This window comes from Tursiops truncatus, chromosome 13 (genome assembly GCF_011762595.2).
Source record: "Tursiops truncatus isolate mTurTru1 chromosome 13, mTurTru1.mat.Y, whole genome shotgun sequence".
NCBI lineage: Eukaryota > Metazoa > Chordata > Mammalia > Artiodactyla > Delphinidae > Tursiops > Tursiops truncatus.
Window position 1 is genome coordinate 12,485,158 of NC_047046.1, and position 26,231 is coordinate 12,511,388.

At 44.1% G+C, this 26,231-nt stretch overlaps 1 protein-coding gene across 4 annotated transcripts in view; it reads left to right on the forward strand.

Annotated features, from left to right (window-relative positions):
- Nucleotides 1–25,701, forward strand: part of SPRING1 (SREBF pathway regulator in golgi 1) — a 321,466-nt gene extending 295,765 nt beyond the window's left edge. Inside the window, exons 7-8 of one of the 4 annotated variants that reach the window (XM_073790116.1) lie at nt 12,323–12,371; nt 15,789–16,284. In XM_073790116.1, coding sequence (XP_073646217.1) covers nt 12,323–12,371; nt 15,789–15,865 — 126 coding nt within the window. In that variant the 3' untranslated portion in view covers nt 15,866–16,284. Of the gene's footprint in view, nt 1–12,322; nt 12,372–15,788; nt 16,285–25,599 lie in introns of those variants that run through there. The other 3 variants (XM_073790121.1, XM_073790120.1, XM_073790119.1) reach the window with 3 other exon arrangements.
- The last annotated feature ends 530 nt before the right edge of the window (nt 25,702–26,231 follow it).

The following is a 26,231-nucleotide window of genomic DNA, read 5'->3' on the forward strand; positions in this document are numbered from 1 at the left end:
GCACAGGCTCCGGACGTGCAAGCTGAGTGGCCATGGCTCACGGGCCCAGCCGCTCCGCGGCGTGTGGGATCCTCCCGGACCGGGGCACAAACCCATGTCCCCTGCATCGGCAGGCAGACTCTCAACCACTGTGCCACCAGGGAAGCCCTAAAGTATTCTTAAATTAAGGAATGTGCATTGTTTTTTGACATCATGCTATTGAATACTTAATAGACTACAGTATAGTGTAAACATAACTTTTATATGCACTGGGAAACCAAAAAATTCATGTGACTCGCTTTATTGCAGTATTTGCTTTATTGTGGTGGACTGGAACTGAACCCACAACATCTCAAGGAATGCCTATAATCTGTTTAAAACTGTAACCTGCCCCTCTACTTCTTCCTAATCTCCTTACCTTGTCCGACTTTTTCTCCTAGAGGATTTATAACCTTTTAATATACTAGATTATTTGCTCATTTATTATGATCTGTTACTTATTATTTATTCCTCCTGCTGTAAGCTTGACAAGGGCAGGAATCTGATATATCCCAACTTTCCAGAACGAGGCCATGCGTAGTAGGTGCTCAATAAATATTTGATAAATGAATGATGCTAAGACATGAGTCTTGACAGATGGCAGGTCAAGAAATCATCACAACATTGTGTCATAAATTCTGTAGAGTCCAATCAGAGTTGACAGGAGCATGGAAGGGGGCTAAGGGCATGTGGACCCAGAACATCAAATGGACCTTGATTGATAGGTGTAGGAGCCAGGAGGAACCCAAGCCCAAGAAGAGAGGGGCTTGGTTTTGTGTCTCCTTCAGTTATGGAAGCCACCAAGGAACAAATTCAGTCCTCACCTTTCCAGATGGCATGCAGCACCTCCTACCTGGTCCTTTGCTTCCCAAGGATTACACTCACTTCCGTACTACCAGGTGGAGGTCAGGCTGCCAACAAAAGGGTGGGCACTTGGAAAACAGAGTAAAAGGGCTGCGTCTTGTTCTGAGTTGGCTATTGACCAGCCAAGCTCAACAGGAACTCAGGAAAAGCTCCTCAAAGCCCACAAGTGATACTGGCTCTGGGATGTGGGGCAAGCCCATGCCTCAGTTTCCTCCTCTGCAAATGAGCCTCAGTTATGAAGATCAGTATATGGTTAGGGTTCTGTGATGGAGGAGCAGAAACAGTCACATGGACAAGAAATAATTGATTAGAAGGTTGTAGGGTAGTTCTGGAATTAAAGAAGAGATGAGCCCCTGGGTCCCAGGAAGAGGGTGGACCAAAGCAGACCTGCAGCCCTCAGCCATGACCAATGACCACCAGATGACTGGGCAGGCACCCAACTCCTGGGTGAAATCTTTCACTGGCCTTGCTTACGTGACATCCCCAAGACTGGGTCAGTTGAGACAGGTTTTTTGAGCCCCTACAATATCTGAGGCTCTGTTCTAGGAGCTGGGGATGCAGCTGTGAACAAGACAGACAAGATCTCACCCCAGGAGCCTCATGATAGGGAAGACAGACCATAATCACATAAACAAGTAAGGGAGCCTTAGGTCCTGACCGGTGCTTTGAAGAAAATAAAATAAGGCAGATCAGGAAAGGGTTCCTGGAAAAGGTGGCCTTCGTGACGGGCTTGTAGGATTTCCATAGGGAGGGACAGAGGGAGGAACATGCTGGACTTGAGAAATAGAGTAAACACACAAAGGATGGAAAGTACAGGGCACAACCTGGAAATGGGAATAAGCCAAGGAGGAGTGTGTAGAAGAAGAAAAAGAATGTTGGCCTCACACCATGGAGAGGCCCAAAGGGCTGAAGTGTTTATACTTTACCTCCCAGTTCAGGTGGGTCTAGGGGACAGCACCAACTCATACAAAGTGGAATCTACCTTCCTCCTGCTAAAACTACATTTTAGAATTACCCATTGGGGGTGCTGCTACCAGAAAAAGGAGGAAGGAGTACTGAACACAGTATAAAAAGAGATCCGTTGTAAGCAAATCCATTCATTCATTCAACAACAAACACATACTGAGCACCTACTCTGATGTTCCAAGCCTGGGCTTGACATAGAGCCGTGGAATCTTGGGCTACAGCCTACATTACAGGACCCACCATGGGACACAAAATAGCCGACAGTGGCTCCTCAAAGCATGGCTGTTTCCATACAAAGGGAAGTTGGGTGGATGGGCGCCATGTCAGCATAACGCTCACAGTCATAAGCTAGGATCATTGTAGCAGGTCAGCCTCATCTCCTCCTTTACTGAAGCCAGTGCGTAACTCCTGACTCGTAACCAGAGTTACCTTAATGGTATTGGCCAGAGTCCTGTGCCAAGACTGTGGATCCAGCCCCACAGGCTGGGGGAAAATGGGTTATGAACTCTCCCAGCGCAAGCAGTAATGATGATAGGGATGCAAATTGTTACTGACAGATTTTTACTGCTGCATTTTCATTAAACCATTTGAATACTATTAAACAATTTATACTTTGAAAAGGTCCCCACTCCCCATTACAGGGGGTGGGAGGCACAATTAGCTAAGGACTAGTGATCTCTGAGGAAGAGGCATAATGGGACAGAGTGGAAAAACAGAAACTCATGTGTTTCTGTGGGATCGTACACTGGGCCTGCCTTCCTGAAGAGCAACTTGGCAATACACTAAAACACTAAAAATACCCAATCCCTTTGATCCAACAATTATAGGAATTTATCCTAAGGACGTAATCAGACATGTATTTGAAAAAGTTCCTCCGAGGTGGCTCACTCTAACATTTAATATAATCCTGAAAAATTAGAAGTAACCTAAGTGTCCAATAATCCGCAATTAGTTGAGTAAATTATGGCACATCCACATGACAGATTCAATCAGTCCAAAAAAATTGCATAGAAGCATATTAAATAACATGGGCAAAAGTGGTATATGAAAAAGCAGGCCATAAAACATTATGAACACTATGTCCTTTTTGTAAGGTTAATTTTGGAACTCTTTGGGTAATAGGATAGAGTGGAGGAGTAATAGAGGGGATAAGGATGAAGGCTTGGAGATCAGATTCAGTTTCCAGTTCTACTTATCAGCTGGAATGCTGTAAGCCTCAGTTTCCTCATCTGTGAAATGGGGCTAGGATGGTTCCTGGACTATACCTAGGGCAAGGTACTCATTAAATAGATATTTCTAACTAAAATGGTGGATGATGGTATTTCTAACTAAAATGGTGGATATGTGTGAGTATGCTCACTGTGGTGCTTTCTGGATGTGTTCAATTCTTTCTGAATTAGGTCGATATTGCTTTTGTAATTAGGAGCAAAGTCGATAACATAAAAATGGAGAGGCAGAAAGGAACCCTGAGAATATTATTCAACATAAGAAGTGTCATCAGGACCAGAGGAATGTCAACAGTGTGTTAATTTGCCATCTCTGTCTGCTCTCAGAGTTGTCTGTTTTGAATCATTCTGTGGCATTTCTGTTCCTCTTTTTTTAAGGACTAGTTCCAAGAATTAGAAAAAAAAAAAAAAAGAAAGAAAGAAAGATAGAAAGAAACCCCCCCAAACTTCAAGTCATGTGGGTGAGTGCAATTTGCAGAAAACCATTTCCAAAATGTTGCAGCCAATACAGGTCACATTTTAAACCTCAGATATCTAAGCAAATATCTAAATTATGCTTGTAAAGTTTCCCTGCTTGATAACACCTTGCTTGTTGGAGATAATTTAGAGAGAAGTTTCCAAGGACATTCATTGGTTTTGCCTGCCCACCACCCACCCTCTCTGTACCCCTGCCCCCATTGTCTGGAATCAGAATTTGGATACTTCTCTGGGAAAATGCTCCTGTCTCCCTTGATCCTTGTGGCTCCAAGTGGGCCTGACCATGTCTTGGCTTTAGAGGTAGGCTGATCCAGTCCTGACTAATAAGAATACAGTGTTGTTCTGGCCACTGGGATTGGCTCAGGGACGGACATGTGACCCAAGCTGGGCCAATAAGAGCCAAAGAATCTTAGCCCTGTGATTTTTTTGGTGGAAGTATTGATAACAAGAGTGCTGTCTTTCCACTGGGATGCTAAGCTGGTAGAATGTAAAGCTGGAACTGCCAGGAATGGCTTTAACATCATTTAGGGGAAGCCTGCTTGAGAATGGAGCAAACACAAAGGAAGAAAAGCCAGGAAACGACAAAGTCAGATTCCTGCTGACATCCTTTAAGCACAGGGATTCAGCCCTGCCTAATGCTAACAAACATTCCTTTCTGTTTAAGCCAATTTGAGTTGGTTTTCTGCTGCTTGCAATTGAAAAAGTCCTGACCGCTCCAGAAGATCAGTCTGAAGTGGCAGATACATTCATTTCATTTTAAGTTCTAAGAGTCTATAGTGTTTATAGTATTTCAGGTGCTAATGACTCATTCAGTGTTTCTTAAGTAGAGCTCCTCCAGGACTGGCTGCAGTGAACACCTAAGAGCCCTTTGCAATTAGCTCATTAAAGGAACCCTGGCAAAGTGGTTGTCAACTTGCTTGAAAACAGCTGTCTTGAGTAGGCTAAGCCTTTCCCCTGCTACCTTGCATACACGATTGGGCTTTGCAATGCATTTTTCAGAGTTAGGACAAATATAGGCCCACATTCAACTCCTGGCCCAATTAATAGAATTCTCACTAAAATATTTAACTCTTTATTTGTAATCCTTTCACACTAACAGAAACAGTAACACAAACAAAACATTGCAAAGAGGTTGTGTTTTCTATAGAGAGCAGACCAGCCACTGTTATGCATTATAATGTGCTCTGCAGATAATGGTAAGGCTATTTATATTTCATTTCACCACCCTGTTTCCACTCCTTTTGGTGTGTTTACCAAGCTATAGATTGCTTGAAATGTTGAGCTCCTGCGTAATTGTTCTTTTTGCCTTGTCAAAATGTTTTAAAGGACAGTCAACAATCTAAGAGGTTGATTCACGTCAAAACAAGCTTTATTGAATTCTTAGGGTCAGGTTTGGGGGAAACAGAAAGATGAAGAACTCTAATCTAAGTCTCCTGGGGATCACTGCCTAGCTGGGGAGAAAGGAATGTGGTTTAGTGTAGATGGCCCAGTCTCTTGGGGTTCAAATACTGGTTCTGTCACTTCCTAGCTAAGTTCTTGCTCAAATTATGGAATCTCTCCATACCTCAGTTTTTCATCTGTGAAATGGGAATAATAATGATAGTACCTACCAAATAGGCATGTTTGATGATTAAATGAGTTAGTATATATAAACTTCATAGAACAATGCCTAGCACTCAAAAAAATATCAAAGTTTTCTTTCTTTCTTGTTTTATGTCTTCATAGATCTCTTGCGTAAGGTCTGGTTTTGATGTTTTCCCAATAATTCTCAGGTATATCTTGGGATCAGAAATCGGCATATTTGGTGATAGTCACACACATCCCTCAAAAATCCCTTAGGAAGCAGCCACGTTGGTCATCCACAGACCATCTCTCAATACAGTAAGTTCTGTCCAGCCAGTTTATCCCACATTATTCTTTGGTTTAGTACCAGAAGAAGCAATATCCTTGTATCTACGGGTCAGATTGGATGAGAAATGATGACCCTTAAATACTTTAAAGCATTTATAAACACTGGACTCCCACTCAGGGCAGCCAAAGGCCACATATGAGAAGAGGTTGATAATTCCTGAGACTGGGAATCAAGGGATCAGCCATCCTCCTGTCCCACCCAAAAGTCACCACGGACATGCCCACATCCCATAGCTTGCTATGAGAACTACCTGTACTTCTTACATTGTTCTCTCTTTCTCTCCGCAAGCAATGTGAGGCTGAATCCATGAACACTAAAGGCTTGTAGGAAGCAATTTCCCTATGTTTAATTTGCTTCATAGTAAGACAGTTCAGAAACGTTAGATGTCAGGGGCAATGCCAGCACCTGGGGTTCCCAACCCACCTTTACCTTGGAAGCCCTTATTGTAAAAAAGCATGAGATCTGGGGTTCAAAGCCTGAGACTTGAGTCCACAGTTTTCCACAAGGTGACCTCGTCACTGGTCACTTTATCTTTCTCAACTTCAGTCTCTTCCTGTGAAAAAGAGGCTCTTGAAAATATATGCCGCCCACGATTACTGAGAGAACGGAGATAAAGTATGCGTGTTAGGTTAAAAAGTGTATTCATGTATTATTCACTAACTCAACAATTATAGTGTGGGACCAGGGTCTAGTGACGATGAGTAAGTTGGTCCCTGACCTCAAGAAGCACTCAGCCATGTGGGAAAACGTAGTAGCAAATGTGTAATGATACTACGATGTGACTAGTATGATGGTGATTATTTTATAGTACCTGCCAATACTCCAGTCTTCCCATAGTTCCAAAGGAAATGATCTATTTTATTTTGACAGTTAGTTAATACATGTTTCGGTAGCTTCTGTTTTGTGTTTTAGAAGAGAAACACAGTTTGGGGTATATATACGTATATATCCTGAATATCCCTGTCCTTGCTAGCCATGAGGTTAGGAGGATTGGGCAATCCAATCAGGCTTCTTCCATTCAGCGAAAGAATTTTGAATAACTGCTCGTGATCAAATTAGACAGATTTGTTTCCCACTAGTAAACAGTCACTAATAGTTATTGAGTGTATGCTGTGCATATTTTCTTTTGAAAAGCCATACAGCTTGGCATCAAGTGGCTTCCACCATCTACTAGCTGTGTAATTTGTGACAAGTTATTTAACCTGTGTGAGCCTCAGTGTCTCCTCTTGAAATGGGGCAGAAAAAGTACCTACCTCATGGTGTCGACGTGAGGATTTAGTGAGATGGTGGGACACCAGGGGAAGTGTTCAATAATGGCAGTTGTCACCTTTGGCTTCATGGGAAAGGCCTGGGCATGAGGGAGATTCTGTGCTGGAAAGATCTTTGTGATCACTGCAGGGCTCTTCAGGAGACCAGTGGTGTTAAATTTAAAGGAGGTTTTAGGTTCTCATGTCAGCACATAAGGCAAAAAAGGATGCAGTCAAGTTAGCCTTGAAAATGCCCTGCCCATAAAGTTGGGTATATATGGTATTGTGTATAAACCACTAAGGTTTGAAAACCACTGAGTCAGACCATAGGAGGGAATAAAAGGAATGTTTATCTACAGCTGCCTGAGGATTCAAATCATTCTGTCTCTAAGGAAGAGGGTCTCAACTGGGGGCAATTTTGCTCTCCCAGAGAACGTTTGGCAATGTCTAGAAGGCGTTTTTGGTTGTCATAACTAGGATGGGGTGTGCTATTGGCATCTAGTGGGTAGTGGCCAGGGATGCTGCTAAATGTCCTACAATGCACAGGACAATCTCCCAAAACAAAGAATTATCCAGCCTAAAATGCCAATAGTGCTGAGGTTGAGAAACCCTGCTGTGAGGTAACTATCAAATCCACATTTAGGAAGGAGAGATGAAGGAGTCTGCCTGGATGGTTCTGCTTGTCAAGGCTGGAGGTTGAGGTGGGGTGGGGAGATGAATGAGATGCCATATGTAAGGGTCCTTAGTACGGGGCCTGGCGCAAAGTAGGTGCTGAATAAATATTTGCTGGGTTTATAGTTAAATCTTGCTTGATGGGTCCCATCACATACATTCAGTTTTTGAGATGTGGTGGAGACATGCTGGGCCACCTGCTTCCTGTCTTCCCAAGCCGGCAGTTGCACGTTTGCCCCACTAATCAGTGATGGACCTCATGTGGGTATCTTCCAGGAGGGGCAGGTTCTGAAGCCAGCATCAACTTCAGATGTGATTCTGCTATATCGTTATTACCTAAACTTTCTAATTTGGATTCAAAAGTACTGATCTCTCAGCTCTTCGTGGAAAGCCTTCCCTCACAGCCACATGATTTTAAAAAGGAGCTCTCACGAATACAAACTCCATTTCCCCCCCAAACAGAATGGGTCTGAAATAGGAGTCCATGTGTCCAAAACAAAGCTGGACGATGGTGGTTGGCACTCACAACCTAGGAAATTCTCAAGGACCACCAAGGCCAGAAAATTGCTTTTAAATGGAAGAGATATTTCCATTTCATTTTAGCCCCTAATGTATCACATAACTCTAATATCACTCCTTGTCCAACTGAAATACTTGAATCCAAATAATTCTTAAGTCATTTGGACTCTATTCAAATGTGAATTCATCTCTTTAATCACCCTTCCCCTTATTTTTGAAATAAAGACTAATATTGAAAGTTGAGTCTATTTGTGGATTCTTTTTTTTCACTCTTTTTTTATGGTCACTGTTGCTTTCTTCCCCATCATTACTTACTCATCAGTGTCTTGAAAATCCTAAACTTGTCTTTTTCCATTTTTTCATTTCCCTTCATTTAAATATTGTGGACAGCAAGCAGACTGAATAATGATGAATATGATTAATATTCAGACTTAATAAGTCTTATGAAAAGACCTTTTTATTCCAAGGAAGGAGGATGTGTTGTTTCGGCAGCATATGGTGTCACGGTGACAGAGTCGAATGTAGGGTAACCGGATGGGGGGAAACGGCATGTCCTGGCCATACTGACCCTGAGACGGGGGGTCACACATATGGTATCCTCTTCCAACATGTCCAGAGGAGGAAGGGAAATGTCCCCCAGAAGTGCGTTTCTATGTCACGTCTGTCTTGGGAGCTTTCTTGAATTGAAAGATTGTCTTGGTGTGTCTCTGTGACATGGAGTGAGACACATCACGCTCAGATGTGCAGCACCTTCTCCTTGATGTTCTCCTTTTCCTAAAACACCTATGATAGAGAAGACCATATGAGTATCCAGAAATGGCAAATACTCAGCTATTTCACCACAACTCTCCACTCTTCTGCCTATGGTAGACATCACCAACCGATCATAGCACTGTTTTCCGAAAAACACACATACAGCCACTACCAGTTAATTGCAGAGTAAGCACACAAGATAAAGAAGATTTTCTGCCTCTACTAAGTAAAGAAGGATAATACTTAGAAGAGCACTGGAATGTCACCACCACCGTATCCTTTTCCAGAAACCTCTTCAGTGCTCCAAATCCCAGTTGTCCAAAGTTTGAAAGAGAAGAGGGAGAGGTCAGCTTTGCTTTCTACGTAGCAATTTGGTTTGAAAACTTGTCTCCAAGTCTCTGAGTGTGTAGAAACAAGCAAATTGAATGAATTCACTTTTTTTCTTAATAGAACCCCAGTCCATAGCTTTTGAGCAAGGTGCAGATTTATCTTTATTTATTTGCAATTTTCCTCTTGAAATCATATAAGATTAACCCTCCCCCCTCCCAAACCCTACAACTACTGTTGTTTCCTCGAATTCATGGTGTTTTTAACTACAGGGATTTTTTTTTTTTTTCCAAATAAGTTCCTGATGTTACTTTATCCATGAGGCCTCAGTCTGAGATGGAGTTTTAGAATCAATCTAGAACAAAAATTAATTCTACCATTTTATAATTTGCCCAGTCAGATGCAAAAAGAAAAAAAGTATATGATTTTCAAGTACTTTCTACACTTGAGACTAAAAATGGCATTTTTTTTTTCTTTAAGCAAATGCAACTCTCTGGGTACTTACTGTAAGAGGATTTTAGTCACTGGAGACTTTTAAAAAAAGATCTCAAGCGAGAAGCTTCATTTTTTTTTTTTTTCAAAAGGATATTTACTTTGGAAAATGCTACGTTTAGAAAAATTGTGCCTTGGATGACAACTGGCCCACTAAGTTTTACTGTTTTTTGAGGGGTAGAGAGGGGCGGAGGTTGGAGACTGTTTGAAGGCAGTTCTGTTCACCCACCAGCCAAGCAGGATTTGGGAGTTCATTTTCATTCATTTATTTTCTTTCATTCAGTCAGTCAGTCAGTCATCAAATGCATATTTAGGGTCCGCCATGTACAGAGCGCTGTGCTAGACAATGGGACCATAGCCATGGGCAAAACACTTTCCTTGACTTCCCACTGTTCTCAGCTGGGCATGCCAGAGGATGATGCCCTAATGTCCTAAGGCAGTAGTTCCTGTAGGGGCAATGTTGCCTCCCAGGGGACCTTGGGCAATTTCTGGAGATCTTTTTGGATGTCACAATTGGGGGATGGTGCTACCGGCATCTAGTGGGCAGAGGCCAGGGATGCTGCTAAACGTCCCACAATACACAGCCCCTCACCACAAAGAATTATCCAGCCCTAGATGTCAACAGCATGGAGGTTGAAAAACCTCGCCTTAAGGCATACAAGATGTTTAAGGAACTAACTTCTAGTCAGTGCTTCTAGCTAAGCACCATCCTTAGGAGAACTGAGAAGATAGTAGCTCAACTCATTTTCTGGCAGGCTTTCTTCTCTCACTGAACTGTGATTGAGAGAGGTGGGTGCCATTGCTCTCAGGGCGTGGTCCATGGGCCAGCAGCATCAGTGTCACCCGGGAGCTTGTTAGAAACGCACACTCTCAGACCCCACCCCAGGTCACCTGGATCAGAATCTGCACGTTAACACAATCTCAGGTGATCCGTGTGCACATTATAGTTTGAGAAGTTACAGCTCTAATCAAGCACGAAACAGAGGTTTTAAGTTACAATTTTGATAAGTGCGAGTGCCATGGACTGAATGTTTGTGTCCTCCTCAAGTTCATATGCTGAAATCCTAACCCCCAATGTGAAGGTATCAGGAGGTGGGGTCTTTAGGAGGCAGTTAGGTCATGAAGGCAGAGTCCTTACGAATGGGATTAGTGCCCTTGCAAGAGAGACCTCAGAAAGCTCGCTCGTGCCTTCCATCACGTGAGGATGTGGCAAGAAGACAGCCACCTGTGAACCAGGAAGTGAACCCTCACCAGACACTGACTCTGCCTTGATTTTGGATTTCCCAGCCTCCAGAACTGTGTGAAATAAATGTCTGTTGTTTAAGACACCCCGTCTACGGCATTTTTGTTACAGTTGCCCAAATGGACTAAAGCAGCTACCAAGCAGCCCAGTCTGAGGGGTCAGGGAAGCCGTCCATGAAAAATCAGCCTGTAAATTGAGGGATAGATTAGGAATCAGCCAGGAGAGTAGGGTTCCTGGCAGGGGGAGTATCACGCGCAAAGGCTCAGAGGCAGGAGAGAGCTTGGTCAATGGAGGATCTGAAAGAAGATGCTTTGTGTCTAGAGTCCTTTAGCATGGTGTCCTAAGTAGCTGAGCGAACTGGTCAGACCAGGGTTGGAATCCCATGAATGATAATTGTCCCAGGTGCCCCAAGTCTTCTGGGAGACAAAGCAAGAATGATCCTGCTGAGAACAAATGCTGCTCCCCAAGCCCTCTGACTTAAGGCTACAGAGCCATTATGTCGATATATCTCAGTACAGATTTTGTAGTTTATGACACATTCTGGCAACGTTTAGATGCAATTTCAATGAGCCAGAATGTAGTATTGTAAACCTAAAACTGGATATCCCTTGAAGCTGTTAGAATCTGGCAGGAGACCTGCTCCCAATTACAAGCACAGTTTCCAACTTCACTGTTCCGTCCTCTAAGCGTTGAAAACAAAATCAATTTTTAATGAGGGACTACTAAACACTTTGCATTCTATTAACGTCCCCTTTGGACTTCCAAGCCCCAGTATATCTTACACCCAAGAAATGAAATCACCCCTGCTAACCGATTTGCCAGGGCAAGCGGGTATCCTGGAGCTCCTGCTGCCAGTGCAAATATGGCGACAAATGGATGGGAACTAAAGCATTCTGTTCCCATCCCCCCTGATTCCCATCAGCACGTGGCCAGCCTCCCAGGGCTGGGTGGGAAATCGGGATCAAGAGAAGTTATTTCAATGCACACAGACAGTAAACCCTTGGCTGCTTTACTCCTCATCCCTAGCCTATTACTAATCTTACAAACCATCCATTATCCACTCGGTATCTGGCAAATGTGAACTTGGCCCCCGTCAAAGCCGAATGATGAGATCCAAGTTAGAAGAAGTGGGAGAAAGAAGAGAAAGTACAAAGATGAGCCAGACGGTTTTCCAACCTGTAAGGACATGTTGTATTTACCAGGCCGGCTACGAAAGCCAAGCTCTGTTCCCGTTGTTTGTCTTCTGCTCGGGGCCTGGGTTATGTTTGGTACAAACAGGTCAGTGGCTCCCCCTCACTTCCATCTGATGATTGGCGTATTGTTTAGAGCCGACGAGGGATGATCTTGTGCTCTGGAGGAAGTTGGCAAGAAAGTTTAATTCTATAAAAAGAAACGCGCGGTCAGGATACGGTTTTCTATTCTGAGTCAAGGCAGAGAAGGGAGTCAGAAATTCCAACCCAGAGGGTCAGGACGGGCTCCAGGACCTGTTGAATCACATCTGAAACATGTTTCCCATCCTCCTTTCCCCTCCCTGTTCTTACAACTGGCCAACTGGGATTACACAACTTGCACTAATTTTATTCCACATGTGGCTGTTTCTTATTAGGAGGCTGTATCTTATTTTTTCCTGTACCGTGTCATCTCTCCGGATTCAGGTGAGTAATTCCATTTCTTAACAGGGGGATTCTGTTCACACTCTTGGCTGGACTCAAAAAAAAATGTGCACTCAAACTTTTTCATAAGGTGAGAACATTTCTGTGTCTTTTAACCCTAGAATCTTTGTGGTAGAGCCTTTGTTTCCCCATTCTGAAGAGCTCAACCCTTCAACAGGAACCGATGGAAAAGTGAATATTTGAGTCAATTGGCAGAATGGTCTTGGTCACCCAATACCCAACAACTGTTCCTAAAGGGTTTTGTCCCCACCTCCACCCCCCAGCCCCCAACTGGAGTGGCGCATTTTCTTTTTAACTGAATTCACCAGATGTTTTGGCGGTGCATAAACCTGGCTTTCCTGTCTTCCAAGTAGATGAAATAGGATCCAAATCACAGCATGTCGCCTCCGCTTCTCCAACCCAGTACTTAATGGTTCTTGAGACTCATGTAAAGATCGAGTCCAGTTTTCTTTAGGCCTTGAGCCTATCGGATCCAGGTGTTGGCGTTTTCTGGCCTTCGCCTTAGAAGGTTTCTAGGGAAACCCCAGATTCATGAGTATGAGTCGATTTCCCCCCGTTACCTTTCTCTATCACTTTAATGTTCCTGACCATGTATCAGAAACTGTAAAAGCACAGCCCCAAATCCCCCGAAGCGTGAGCTGCAGCAGTGGCAGACACAGGATTCAGCCACATCTGGAGAAAAACTGCTCGCGATTCCCCTTCTGTCTTTGCAACTCCGGGCCCCCCTGAACCAAAGGGGAAATGGGACCCTTTCATCGGCCTCCAACCTCCCTCCGCCTCATGCCCTGTTTTGCTTAGAACAAGCCTCGGCATCCATGCCACCTCGCCAGCCCTTTGCCAAAATCCACGAGTGGCACAGAGAGCGCATTAAACAGATGGAATGCAACATACATGTAAAGAAATAAGAGTTCTGCCAGGAAAGTTGGCAGCAGCGCTGGAATGCTTTACACAGTGTGTGTGTGGGTAGAAAGAGTGAGCCCGGAGTCGGCGAGGCTGCCTCGTTCTCGAGAGCTGTTTCTTTTACAGCCATGACCTGTTTTGCCAGTCAAAATAAATACGGTGTTAAATGCCCCCTTTTACTGGCTCCCGATACCTTGGCAATGCAGTTTGAAATATGACCTGCTCTCACTGGAGAAATGGCCTTTTAACTGAGTGGAAAGGATGTGCCCCTTCTAGGCAGTAAGTAGGAGGGTCATGGGTGGCGGGGCCTTCTGAACACAGACCTACTCAGGAAGCAGGAGCAGGAATGGCCGTGGAGTCAATATTGCTTGTTTAGAAGTCGCTGCCTTTAGAAGGTTCCTGGCAGACACAGGGCGACACTTTGGGAGCACAGGGCTGACTTTCAAGGCTTTGTGTCCCCTTTGATTTCAGCAGGAACAACAAAGCAGGAGGCCTGAGTGTGGGCACCTCACGAGGCACCTCGAGACAGCCAGACCCTTCCTTCTGGCCATGTTAACCAGGAACGGCCACAGGGTCACCCCGCTCATGCCGTTCAGCTTTGTGCGCACCCCATAACCACATTAGCATCTTGCCTAGATGGAAGCTAGGTGGATTTCCCCCCAAGAGTCATCATCCCATTTTCTGCATACTAGGCACGTCAGATGTCTTTTCTGAATCATCCCATTACCACATGAGATAAGGATATTGCTACTCCTATTTTATATATGAAGAAACTAAAGTTCAGAGAGGTTGAGTCACCTGTCCAAGATCGCACAGTGGTTAAAAGGGAAGCTGGAATTTGAACCCAAGTCTGTCTGTTCTCAATGATCAGGCTGTAAGGGCCCCATGCTGGCTTCTCCTCTACCCAAACAGCTCAAGGCAGGAAACCTGCAGAATCACTCTTCTTCATCCTCAGAAACGCCCTGCGAAGCAAGGTATTGCATTCCCCATTAAGGATGCCATAGGATGCGTTAGTTTTCTGGGCGGCTGTAACAGATGATCACAAACTGCGTGCTTAAAACAATAGAAGTATCTTTGCTCGCAATTCTGGGGGGAGGCCAGAAATGAAGGTGTTGGCAGGGCCATGCTCCCTCTGAAGGCTCTAGGGGAGGATCCTTCCTTGTTTTTGAGTGGTTGCCGGCATTCTTTGGCTTGTGGCTCCATCACTCCAATCTCTGCCTCTGTCTTCACGTGGCCTTCATATGTCTCCCCCCTTTCTCTTCTCTTCTAAGGACACTTGAATTGGACTTAGGGTCCCTTCTTATCCCAAGACGCTTAACTTAATTACATCTGCAAAGATCCTTTTTCCAATAAGATCACATTCCCAGGTTCCAGGGATTTGACTCTAAATCTTGGCGGGGGCATGAGGGGGCATTTTTCAGTCTACCATGTCGGGAGATGATGAGATGATTTATGCAGTGAGGGTCTTCCCGATTTTGCAGGTCTGCAGGGTATATTATAAAATTTTTAAGTATTTTTGCCATTCCATATCCTTTTTTAAAAAAAGATTTATTTATTATTTATTTACTTTATTTTTGGCTGCATTGGGTCTTAGGTGTGGCACGTGGGATCTTTCTTTGTGGTGTGTGGGTTCTTACTTTGGGCGCGTGGACTCCTCTCTAGTTGTGGTGTGCAGGTTTTCTCTCTCTAGTTGTGGTGCATAGGCTCCAGGGCACGTGGGCTCTCTGGTTGTGGCCTGCAGGTTCTAGAGCGTGTGGGCTCTGTAGTGTGCGGCACGTGGGCTCTAGTTAAGGCGCACGAGCTTAGTAGTTGTGGCATGTGGGCTTAGTTGCCCGGCAGCATGTGGGATCTTAGTTCCCTGACCAGGGATCGAACCCACATCCCCTGCATTGTAAGGCAGATTCTTTAGCACTGGACCACCAGGGAAGATTGAAATATCCTCTTTTTTTTAAAAAAACAATGAGTATAATAACAACCAACGCTTCATGGAATCTCACCAAGTTCTGCCACTTAGTGTCACTTAGTCCTCACAGAAACTCTGCCATATAGACATTGTTCTTTCCTTGCTGGACAGCATAGGAAAATAAAACTATGACAGGTTAAGAGCCTTGTCCAGTATCTCACAGCCAGGAACTGGTAAGGGTAGGATTGGAACTCCAATCTGATTCTGTAGTCTGAGTTCTCAGGCTGGATACAAAACTGCCTTTTCTTGGAAATTCAGGACTTGGTTGGGACACCGTGGTTTGGAAGGAGGTGGAAGTGTGGGGGCAATGGGACAATTTATGCCATGTTTAGCCAAGAATTATTCTTGGGCGGAATATCCATAAAGGCAGAAAACAAGGCGTTTGATTGGGAAGGCAATCAGTGCGTTGGTTTCTCTCTTGATTTTTGTGATTGAGGACCACTGTCTTCTCTCTCTGGGCTGAAATTGGAGTCTTCCTACAGAGAAGCAAGAAGGTGGAGGCCAACGAGAAAATGCCCATTTTTATTGTCTTCCAGATTTCTGTTCAGTGACATCTGCCAATAGTTATATTCTTATTGCAGAGAAATTTTCACTTTGTTGTGCAATCATCTGACGCAGGAGATGAGGTCGACCATGGAAGACAAAAGTCAGAGCTGCCTATTTGAGGATGGCTGCGAATGGCAGATGACTTCTTTTCCTGTCATCCGGTGACCACATCTACCGATTCAGGCTCCCTGGTGAACAAGATCCAACTTCTCTTTCAGTCAGAGCTGCTGATGGCTAAGTGTTTTGCAGATATTGTCTCCTTTGAGCTTCTCAACAACCCTGTGAAGCCAGTTCAATACTGACCTGGTCTGATGCTCAGGGAGGTCAAGTCTCTTGCCTGAGCATGCCAACCGGCAAGTGCTAGGATCTCTCCAGGTTGCCTGAGTCCAGAGTCTGAGAGCTTAGCTGCTGCAATACCCCCTCACCAAACCCATGTACCAAGTCTCCCCACTGCCTCGATTAAAGGAACTATAGATAAGGTAAAGCGAACATTCAATCATTCATTCGTTCACACATCCATTCACACGTGTGTATCTGTGTCTGCAACATGTGCCAGGAAAGCCAAAAGAAAACCCTTTCACTCATGTGTGCACCCTGGTCTCTGTGGGTCTGGCACCTTGCTGGACTATGGGAACAGGAAGACACCTGCTCAGCCTTAAAGAACTGGAGAAGACAGATGTCAGTTCATCTAGGACGGTGTGGTAGATGCTATTATGGAGATATGCAAGGAGAGATCAAGAGAGAAGATGGGGTCAGGGAAGGCTTCCTGGAGGAGAAGACCCTTAAGCTGAGATTTGAAGGAGGAGGAGGAACGTGTCAGCCAGAGAAGGAAGGGCTGGCCCGCATTTTAGGTGGTGGGTTGAGTATCGGGAGGCACATACGGATCTGGCGATGCCAGGTCACGTGTTTGATCACCTCTGTGTTGATTGGTAGTTAGTGCCTGCAGCCCACCGCGTGCCTCCCTCCCCACCCTCTCTCCCCGGGACTCCAACCGCTTCCCCGTAATGTGGAAATGGAAGGGTTAACACCCGGCACAGCGGGAAGCTCCAGGACTCCAGTCCAGCTCCTTAGTCCTTTCCAGGTAGTGCTGATGCCCTGCCGGTTATTAATATTTGATTTTTTACTCCTGGGCGGCCGGGAAGCAGTTGAGTAAGAAGGCATAGAGGTGGGGCACGCTGCAGCCAGCACAGCTGAAAAATAGGGAGCCACAGAAGTGCTGGAGGTGAGACTGGAAAACTATGACTGGCCCCCTGGGGAAGGACCTTGTGTGACATATAACAAAAACAGACTTTATCCTGAGGTTAATGTGGAGCTATTGGGGCTGTGTAGGCTATTTCTTATTTGATGTGCAGTGATACTCAGTGTAACGCAGTCCTCTGAAGTCTAGTTTGATGAGTTTTGACAAGTGTTTACGCCCCGTGACCACCACCCCTACATCGATATAGAGCATTTCTGTTCCTCCAGAAGTTTCCCTCTGTCCCGTCCACAGGAGGACAGGGGAGCTCCATGATGACGCTCTGCATTTTTCAGGCTTGCATTTGGAAAATTCTTTTGCTCATTTCTTGAGCCCCTCTTGGATGCCGCACACTGTTCCAGCTGTAGAGACGAGGGATGGGGTGCTTTCTGGTGGGGAGATGCCTTTGGGGAAAAGGCAAAAGGCGATCGTGGTATGCAGAACTGGCTTCACCGGCAGGTGACCTAAGCAGTCACAGGGCCCCACGTTGGATTCAACACTCTGCTGTCACCATCTTGAAATCCCACATAATTTTTGACCAAGGGGATCCATGTTTTTATTTTGCACCAGACCCCACAAACAATGCAGGTGGGCCTGGTGGTACAATAGAAATTAACAGGGAGCCACGAGAGAGAGGATGTAGAGGGTCTTACACGGAAGACCGTCTCGGGAGGAGTAAGGAAAGGGGTCGGGTGAAGAATGAATGTCACCTGAAGGATCCAATCCCCCAAAGTTCTCTTTCTAGGGATAAGCGCAGGTGGTGGAGACCTTTCATATCTGCTGCTGTTCCTATAACTCTCCCCACGGCACCAGTAAATGTACATGGACTCAATTAATTACAATGACTAACACATCTGACAATCCAAATATTAGCTCAAGAACTGAGCACACTTATAGGTATTAAGTACAGATACAAACAATTAACAATAAGCTCACTGGCATTATTATCTTCTAATCAACTGTAAAAAAAAAAAATCACACCTTAATCCAGAGCAAAATGAAAAAAGAAAGGGAAGTGAGACCTTTGCCAGCTCTAGAAATGCAGGTGATACAACGAAGAGAGATACGGTTTGGTAGGTTTTATTTGCTCTCATGATGAATTTAATCAGCCTTCCTTTGCTGATGTCAAAACCAAAGTAAGTGCCTTGGTCCCTGTTTCTCCCTGCTGGGGCCAGACGTCTGATGGGAAGAGGTTGGCAGAGGGCTTCCAGGGGGCATAATTACCAGAGGCTCAAGGAGTGATGCTGGCATCCCCCTTGGAAAAATCCATCTGTATCAGCCTCAGAAACGAGCTCTTGTCTCATCTCTGGGATTTGGAACGAAGAGAAGGTAAGTGGCAAGGAATCCAGTTGACTCTTGGCGATTGGTTCTTCTTCTTAAAAGGAATTCTGGAGTTAGGCATTCAATCAAAAACCCCTAAATAAATACCTGGGCTGCAATGATATTGCAAGTAAATATTTCCGAAGCCAGGGAATCTCGAAACAAACATTTCTCCCAACGGATGTTGCCTTCCACGCACTATGAGAAGGAAGCTTTTGCAATTATCTGAAAAGCTTGCCCCTAAAATCTCTGTTTTGGCCTAAATGATGTGGTTTTGCTGCTTTGGGCTTCCCAGTTCTCTGGAAGGTGCAGAAGCCCTTGTCTTCATTATGTTAAAGTCTTGTTACCTTTGGTGGCCTTATGACTCACTGCAAATCACACAGGAAACTGAATACCTTCTCTCTTGCCCACCTAGATAACAATGGTGACTACCATTATTTTGTATTAACTACATGCAGGCTCTGTGATGAGAATTTTGCCTGCATTATCTTATTTAATCCCCCCAGTAGGAAATTGTGTTGGCTCTGCCTTCAGAATGTATTCAGAACCTGGCATTTCTCACCACCTCCGTGCCAGCACCCTGGTCCAAGCCCCCATCTTCTCTCACCTGCATGACTGCAGTATGTGCCTAACTGGTCTGCCCACTGCTGCCCCTGTCTGTCTGTGGTCTACTTTCAACATAGCAGATTAAATGATGCCTTTGAGATAGAAGTCAGCTCAGGTCAAAAACCTACCAGGGCTCGTTATCTCTCTCAGAGTAAAATCCAAAGTCCTCAGCATGGCCCACAAAATCAGCTCCTTCTCTTCTCCCCCAAATGCACGCTAGGCCCGGCACACCAGTTTCCTCTGCTTTCTGTGAGCATGGCAGAATACTCGTGCCTCAGGGCCTTTGCACGACCTGTTCCTCTTCCTCCCAGATAGCCACATGACTTATCCTCCTTCTTTCTTCAAGTCTTTGTTCAAAAGTCACCTTCTTAGTGGGGCTTATGCTGATCACACCATTTAAAATGCAGACCTTCCCTCAGCTCTCCTGGTCTACTTTTTTCCTCATAAAATGTATCACCATCGAACTACTTCATAATTACTTATTGTTATGTTTATTTTTTGTCTCTCCCCACAAGGCCAGGGACCTCTTTCTGTTTTAGTCAGTGCTGGTTAACAGTATGTGTTGCACAGTGGGTGTATTGATGTAATAAATGTTTGTCGAATGAGCCATGAAGTATGTCCTATAACCATATTACAGAGGATGGAACTGGGGGACTCAGAGGGGTTAAGTAACTTCCCCAAGGTAAGTTAGTTGACGGCAGAGTTGGGACTTGAATCCAGGTCCTACTGTCCCAAAGCAATTTAACTACTATGGTTTTACTGATCCCAAGTTAAGCCCACCTTAAGATACGCTGATTATTGCAAGCTACCATTCAGGAAAAGCCCATTTCAAGACCCTGCTCACCTGGTCTGGTATTTGGACAATTCAAAGTTAGTGCGATTGTGCTTAGTCATAGTCAGAACTGTTAAATTTCCACAAGTGTAACAGAAAGTGAAACTTACATGACAAATCCTGGGTTAACCGTTTGATTAGTGTACTTTGAATAACAGTTCCCCAGTTGCTCATGTGATAGTGATAGTTGGGATATTCTAAAAGTGAGATCTTAGCAGATGGAGTTTAAAGCATAGATAAGGTAATTACATAGTAATTATCTTCATCTATGTACTTACCTCCTAGACTGGGGGGACATGATAGAGAAACTTAGGGGAAGTTTTTCCCACTCAAGCTATGTCCTCTGTGGTCAGGAGACCAGCCTTCTGAGATTTTAAAAGCAAATCTTGATAAGGTTAAACATATCACCCCACAATTCCATTCCTACGTATATACCCAAAAGAGTAGAAAACAGGTGCTCAACGAAAATATGTATGGGAATGTTCATAGCAGCGTTATTCATAATATCTAAAAGATAAAAACATCCAAAATGTCGATCAACTGATGAATACATGAATTGTGGTCTATCCATACAATGGAATATTAGCCATAAAAAAGAATGAAGTACTGATACATGCTACAACATGGATGAACCTTGAAAACATGTTATGCCAAAGGAGCCAGTCAAAAAGGCCACGTGTGGTATAATTTCATGTGTATGAAATGCAATTCCATGTGTATGATTCCATGTGTATGAAATGTCTGGAATAGGCAAGTCCATAGTGACAGAAAGCAGGTTAGTGGTTTAAGAGGGGCTGCAGAGAGGGGAATGAAGAGTGACTGTTAATGTGTATGAGGATTTCTTTTGGAGTGATGAGAAAATTCTAGAACCACACAGTGCCGGTGGTTGCTTAACACTGTGGAAGTACACAATGCCACTGAATTGTACACTTGAAAATGGTTAAAATGGTACATTTTATGTTATATATTTTTTTGCCACAAATTTTTAAAGTAAATCTTTAAATCCTGGCCTTGGTAGCAGGACATTTTGGTTTGGTTCTGATTTGGTACGCAGATAGCTAAGGTTGAAGTCTCTTGGTGACAACTCTAGGCTAAGAAGAGCTGCAACCTGTCAGATTAGGCTGTGTAACAGACTTGCATCTGTGGCTTGATCGGATGGTAAGCACTGTGGAATAGAGGCCTGATTCTCTGCACTCTCAGAAATGGTGGTGAGTACAGTACTATTCAGACATGCAGGAAAGCCAATTCTTTATTTCCTTCACCATTGCCAAAGTCATATACCCTTGTTGTAAAAAATCTAAATCTATGGAAGGGATGTTTTCCCTCTCATCTTCACTATTCCCACTTCTAGGTTTAGCCACCACCATCTACAACCACGTGTGTATCCTTTCAGGCCTTTCTCTACTCAGGTAGAATCATCTACATATAAATGTGTGCATCGTTGAATAGGCTTTTTTTTTTTTTTGGCAGTGCGCAGGCCTCTCACCACTGCAGCCTCTCCCGTTGCAGAGCACAGGCTCCGGACACACCGGCCGGCCATGGCTCACGGGCCCAGCCGCTCTGTGGCATGTGGGATCCTCCTGGACCAGGGCACGAACCCGCGTCCCCTGCATCAGCAGGCAGACTCCCAACCGCTGCGCCACCAGGGAAGCCCTGAATAGGATTTTTTATTTTTTTAACAAAAACAAACTTATACTATATATATTGGTCTGCAGTTTGCTTTTTTTCACTCAATATCATATCACAAAAATCTTTCCACATGAATACATACAGATTTATCTGTTTCTTCTTAATGGCTACATAGCCTGGAAATATCACCATTTATTTAACCAGTCTCCTCTTGTCAGACAAATTATCTTTCACCCTCACAAACCAGGTTGTGAGGAATACCCTGTTCATATATTCTTGCTTACTCATGGGAGTTTTTCAGTGGGAGAGATTCCTAGAAGTGAAATTGCTGGGTTGAAGTCAGATCCTTTCTGTTCTGTGACTTTTCAAGATCACGTCAGTTTGGGACACAAATGTATACTGTCTGTGGCCTTAGGACAAAAAGTCTAGAACTTAGAGCTTGTGATCAGGCTTTGCTCAGCTCAGCGTTCTACCCTGCATTTTGCAACTGTAGCTATTTTCATTCATTTTATAGGCTCACTGTCTTCAGATTGATTCCAGCAGAGGGAAAAGAAATCAGGTCCTTCTGTGCCATTCTTCAAACATTTAGAGGAAATTGATTTTCCACATGGGCTGTAGCCAAGCGAGGGATGCACCGGCACAGAAGTCCCTGTGACAAGCTATTACAACCAACACTTGCAACAATTAGACTCAACCCAACTTGAGATACTTTATTAGTGAGTGTAATTCCTCATCAGGCTAATATTGCAGATTGCCAAAAGCAGCAGCGATTCTAAAATAGGATTTCCTTCATAATCCCTTTTAAAGGGAAGAACTTGAGGAGACTTGAACTGTCTGGAGAAAGAAAGCTTTTATTCTCTTGACTGAGGAAAGAAAGCAGTTGGTCCAAGAAGCTGATAGCCTACCTTCCCTTTCTGCTCTTACCTCTTTAAGGTGCTTTCTCATGGCATTAGCTAGGAGGTTTTCACCTGCAGAGAACAGAAACAGGCAGGTTTGGGGTTGGTTGACTCAGCATCTCAACAATCTCACTGGGAATTCAGGTTCTTCCCAAAGTGCTTAAGAACACTGACTCTGGAGCCAGACATTTTGGTAGTGAATCTCAAGTCTACCTCGTAATAGCTGTGTGACCTTGGGCAAATTACTTAACCTCTCTGAGCCTCAATTTTCTCATCTGTTAAAAACAGGATAGTAATAGTACACCAACTCATAGGGCTGTTGTCTCTGCTAAAGCAAGGGAAGGCAAACTTCATAAAGGACCAGGTAGTAAATATTTTAGGCTTTGCTCTTGGCAAGGTAGTTGGTAGTTTCTGTCCAACCACTCAACTCTGCTCTTGTAGCATGAAAGCAGCTGTAGACACCAGATAAATGAGTGGGCATGGCTGTGTTCCAATGAAATTTTATTTATGGACACTAAAAGTTGAATTTTATATACTTTTCATGTGTTGTGAAATACTGTTGTTTTGATTTTTCTTTAACCATTACAAAATGTAAAAACCATTCTTAGTTCACAGGCCACCAAAATAGGTATGGTCACCCCTCTAAGCTGAAGCACATAATACATTTAGAATAGTACCTGGCAAGCCCTAAATGCTCAATAAATGTTTGCTACTATTACTGTTGTTATTATTACCACATCCACCATCATCCTCTGGCCACTCTTCCACCTTTCCATGTTGCCTTCATCTCCCAGCCTGATAGCAAGATGGTGGCCAGAGTTCAAGGTGGGGCCCCCAGAGGGAAAGGAAAGACTCTCCTTTCCTGTGACACTTTGTTAGGAGCAAGGAGATCTTCCCTCACATGTCTCACACGTGCCCACTGTCTCAGTCACCAGAGTGGGGTCACATGGCCTCTGCAGAACCAATCACTGGAAAGAGGAGGGATTATTCTTTGACCAATCAGGCCCACCCCTGCAGCTGGGGGTGGAGTCAGTTTGCCCTGAGTCACGTGCTGAATGGGGAATTGGCAAATGCCTGACCCAAACAGAGCTTTTGTTAGGACAGAGCAAAGCAGGACATGGATACTGGGTAGACAACCAGCAAAGCCTGCTACAGCCACTCTTTCAAATCCCCATGAATCTATCACAAGCAGAGGACCCGCTAATCCGGTTTATATATTGATACATAGTCTTTAACAAGAGCCAGCCTTTAAAAGATTTGGGCTGGAGCACATTGGCTCTGCTGACCTTTAAGTCTTTTTAAATAGACACTGTGGTCATAACTCACTGATCATAAGCATTCCAAACAACTTCATGGCTCTTCTGAGTTTACTACACACCCTCCCCATCCGATCCCTCATTTGACCTTCACAGTTCTCTGAAGCAAGGACTGTGATCCTCATTCTGCAGGAAAGAGGAGAAGTGACATGACCAAGGGCATGTGGTTAGGCCCTGAAGCTGGACCTTGAACCTTGGTTTCCAGCCTCCAGATTCCTGGCCCTTTTTTACGCTACCTCCTGGTTGCAGTGGCAGCTGCTGTATGGCAGGAAGAGTTGGTGGCTGAGAAGGTATTGGTGACAAATAGGGGATTTGCTGGGAGTCAACACAGCCCAAAACATTTGTTTTGGGTGAAGACGTTTAGGTATAATTAAGGATTTTCTCTGGAGTATCCACAGGTTTTGTATACTATGAAATCTCAGGAAATAGTAAAATAATTATTATAATATAATAATAATAATAGCAATAATATTATATTATTATAATAATAGCAATAATTATTCTGATGGAATACAAACGTGCCTTTTTCTGATCTCAAAAGGGAAACATAATTGTCCAAGCATCTCTTTATATTTAAGTCGTAATTGTAATGTGTGCCTCCCTACATGTAAGCCCTGTTTGGGGCTTACAGACTTGCAAGATGAGAAAAGGGAATTCCCCCTCAAATAAAAGAAACCTCGTTGAGTAAACTGGGTGTACCCAAGTGAAGGAATATTACGCAACCATTAGCTTTAATGCTTATGAAAACTTCTTAATGCCTTGAGAACACTCTGAGGATAGAGCATTAGGGATAGAAGCAGGGCACAAAATTACATGCAGAGATGAGATCAACTTTGTTATAAAGACCATGGAAAAGATTGGCAGTCAAGAAACCAAAGCATTAACCCATTTGCCTCTGGGTCATGAAGTCATGAGTGGTTTCTTCCCCCCAGCTTCTTTATATATTTTTTCTATTCTTTCCAGTCTGTCTACAGTACTCATTTTTATGATCAAAGAAAAACATAAAGTAAAAGCCAGAGGAAGACTGGGTAGTTTCGCAGGCTAGGATTTCTTATTATATAGACAGATCCTGGCAATAAAGGACTAAGTGAGGCAAACCAGGGCTGTTTGCAGAGTGAAAGGATGAAAACTGCACCTCGAAGGATGCTCGTCCTCCAGAAGTAGCTGTGCAGCCTCAGCACAGCTGGCTGACAAGGAGAAAATGGACAGAATCCTCCAGCAATGGAGTGTGGCTTTGAGCAAATTAACCACTCTGACCTTCAGTTTCTTCATCTGTTACATGAGAATAATAACACCTAGTACATTGGGTTGAACTTCTTTCAATTACAGAACATATATTTATTGAGTTCTTACTGTCGTAGGAGCTAAAGATGCAACAGTGATCAAAGAAATAAGGTCCCTGTTCTCCAGCACATTCATTCTAGTGGAGGGTTAGGGTGGGGAGATGAGTTGAATATTGGGGGAGCAACAAAAGCAAATGTCCTGGGACAGACAATAGCTTGGCACTTTATACCAGAGGGGGGTCTTATGTGTCTGGAGCTTAGTGCGTAAGTGGGGAGTGGAGCAGTTAGGGAGAAGTAGACAGGGGGCGAGCCTGGCAGGCCAGGGCAAGAAACTTTGATTTCATTCTAAATATAATGGGAAGCCACTTAAAGGTTTTTAGCCACAGACTAGCATGATCTGATTTAGAGTTTATGTCTTAAAAAGGCCACTTTGCTGCCATGTAGAGAATGGATTGTAAGATTGTGTGGGACAATCAATACACAAAAGCACTTAACATTGGGTCTGGCACAGAGTAAGTGTCTTAATAAGTGGTAACTGTTTTTCATTATTATCATCATTATCCTCATTATTATTACTACTCTTTTGTCTGCCTAGAGCGAGCTCATGATTCTTGGACATTTAGCGTCACGAGATATCGACAAAGCGTTCTGATGAGCCGGTGAATTTTCCAAATTTGTTTTCCAGGTGTTTCACATCCTCAGAGAGGTGATAGTTAGAAGTCAAACACAAGCTGATACCTGTAAACGGAAAAGAAAACACCAAACGAACAAAAACAGTGAACACATGCCTGAATCCAGTATTCTTTCATCCTTCGAGGGTGAGCTCTGGTTATCGCGTAGCTCAAAGAAGACCCTGGGTCTTGATTACAGGTTTTAATCTCCACCAAAGTACTGACGAAGCGCCATCCCTGTTGTGAAATCCAGCATATTTGGGTATATTTAAGAATACCTCCCCTCCTGCCAACTTCTCCTTCCTCCAGACTTGGCTCAGAGATGACTCTCTCTGGGAAGCCTCCTGTGACCTCGTCCCAGGCCACACCCCACGCCAAGGCTGTCTTCTCTTCTCTATGCCCTTGGAACTTGGGCAGGGCCATAGCATAACACCTACTGCCTTGATTAACGTGAATTTCTTCATCTAGACTCTGAGTTCCTAGAACTGTACTAGTTAATGCAAGAGCCACCAGCCAACTGTGGCTATTTAAATCTACATTGAAATTAACACAAATTAAATAAACTTTAAGATCCAGTTCCTCGGTGGCATTAGCCACATTTCACATCCTCAGTAGCCACTGTATTGGACAGCACAGAGAGCAAATA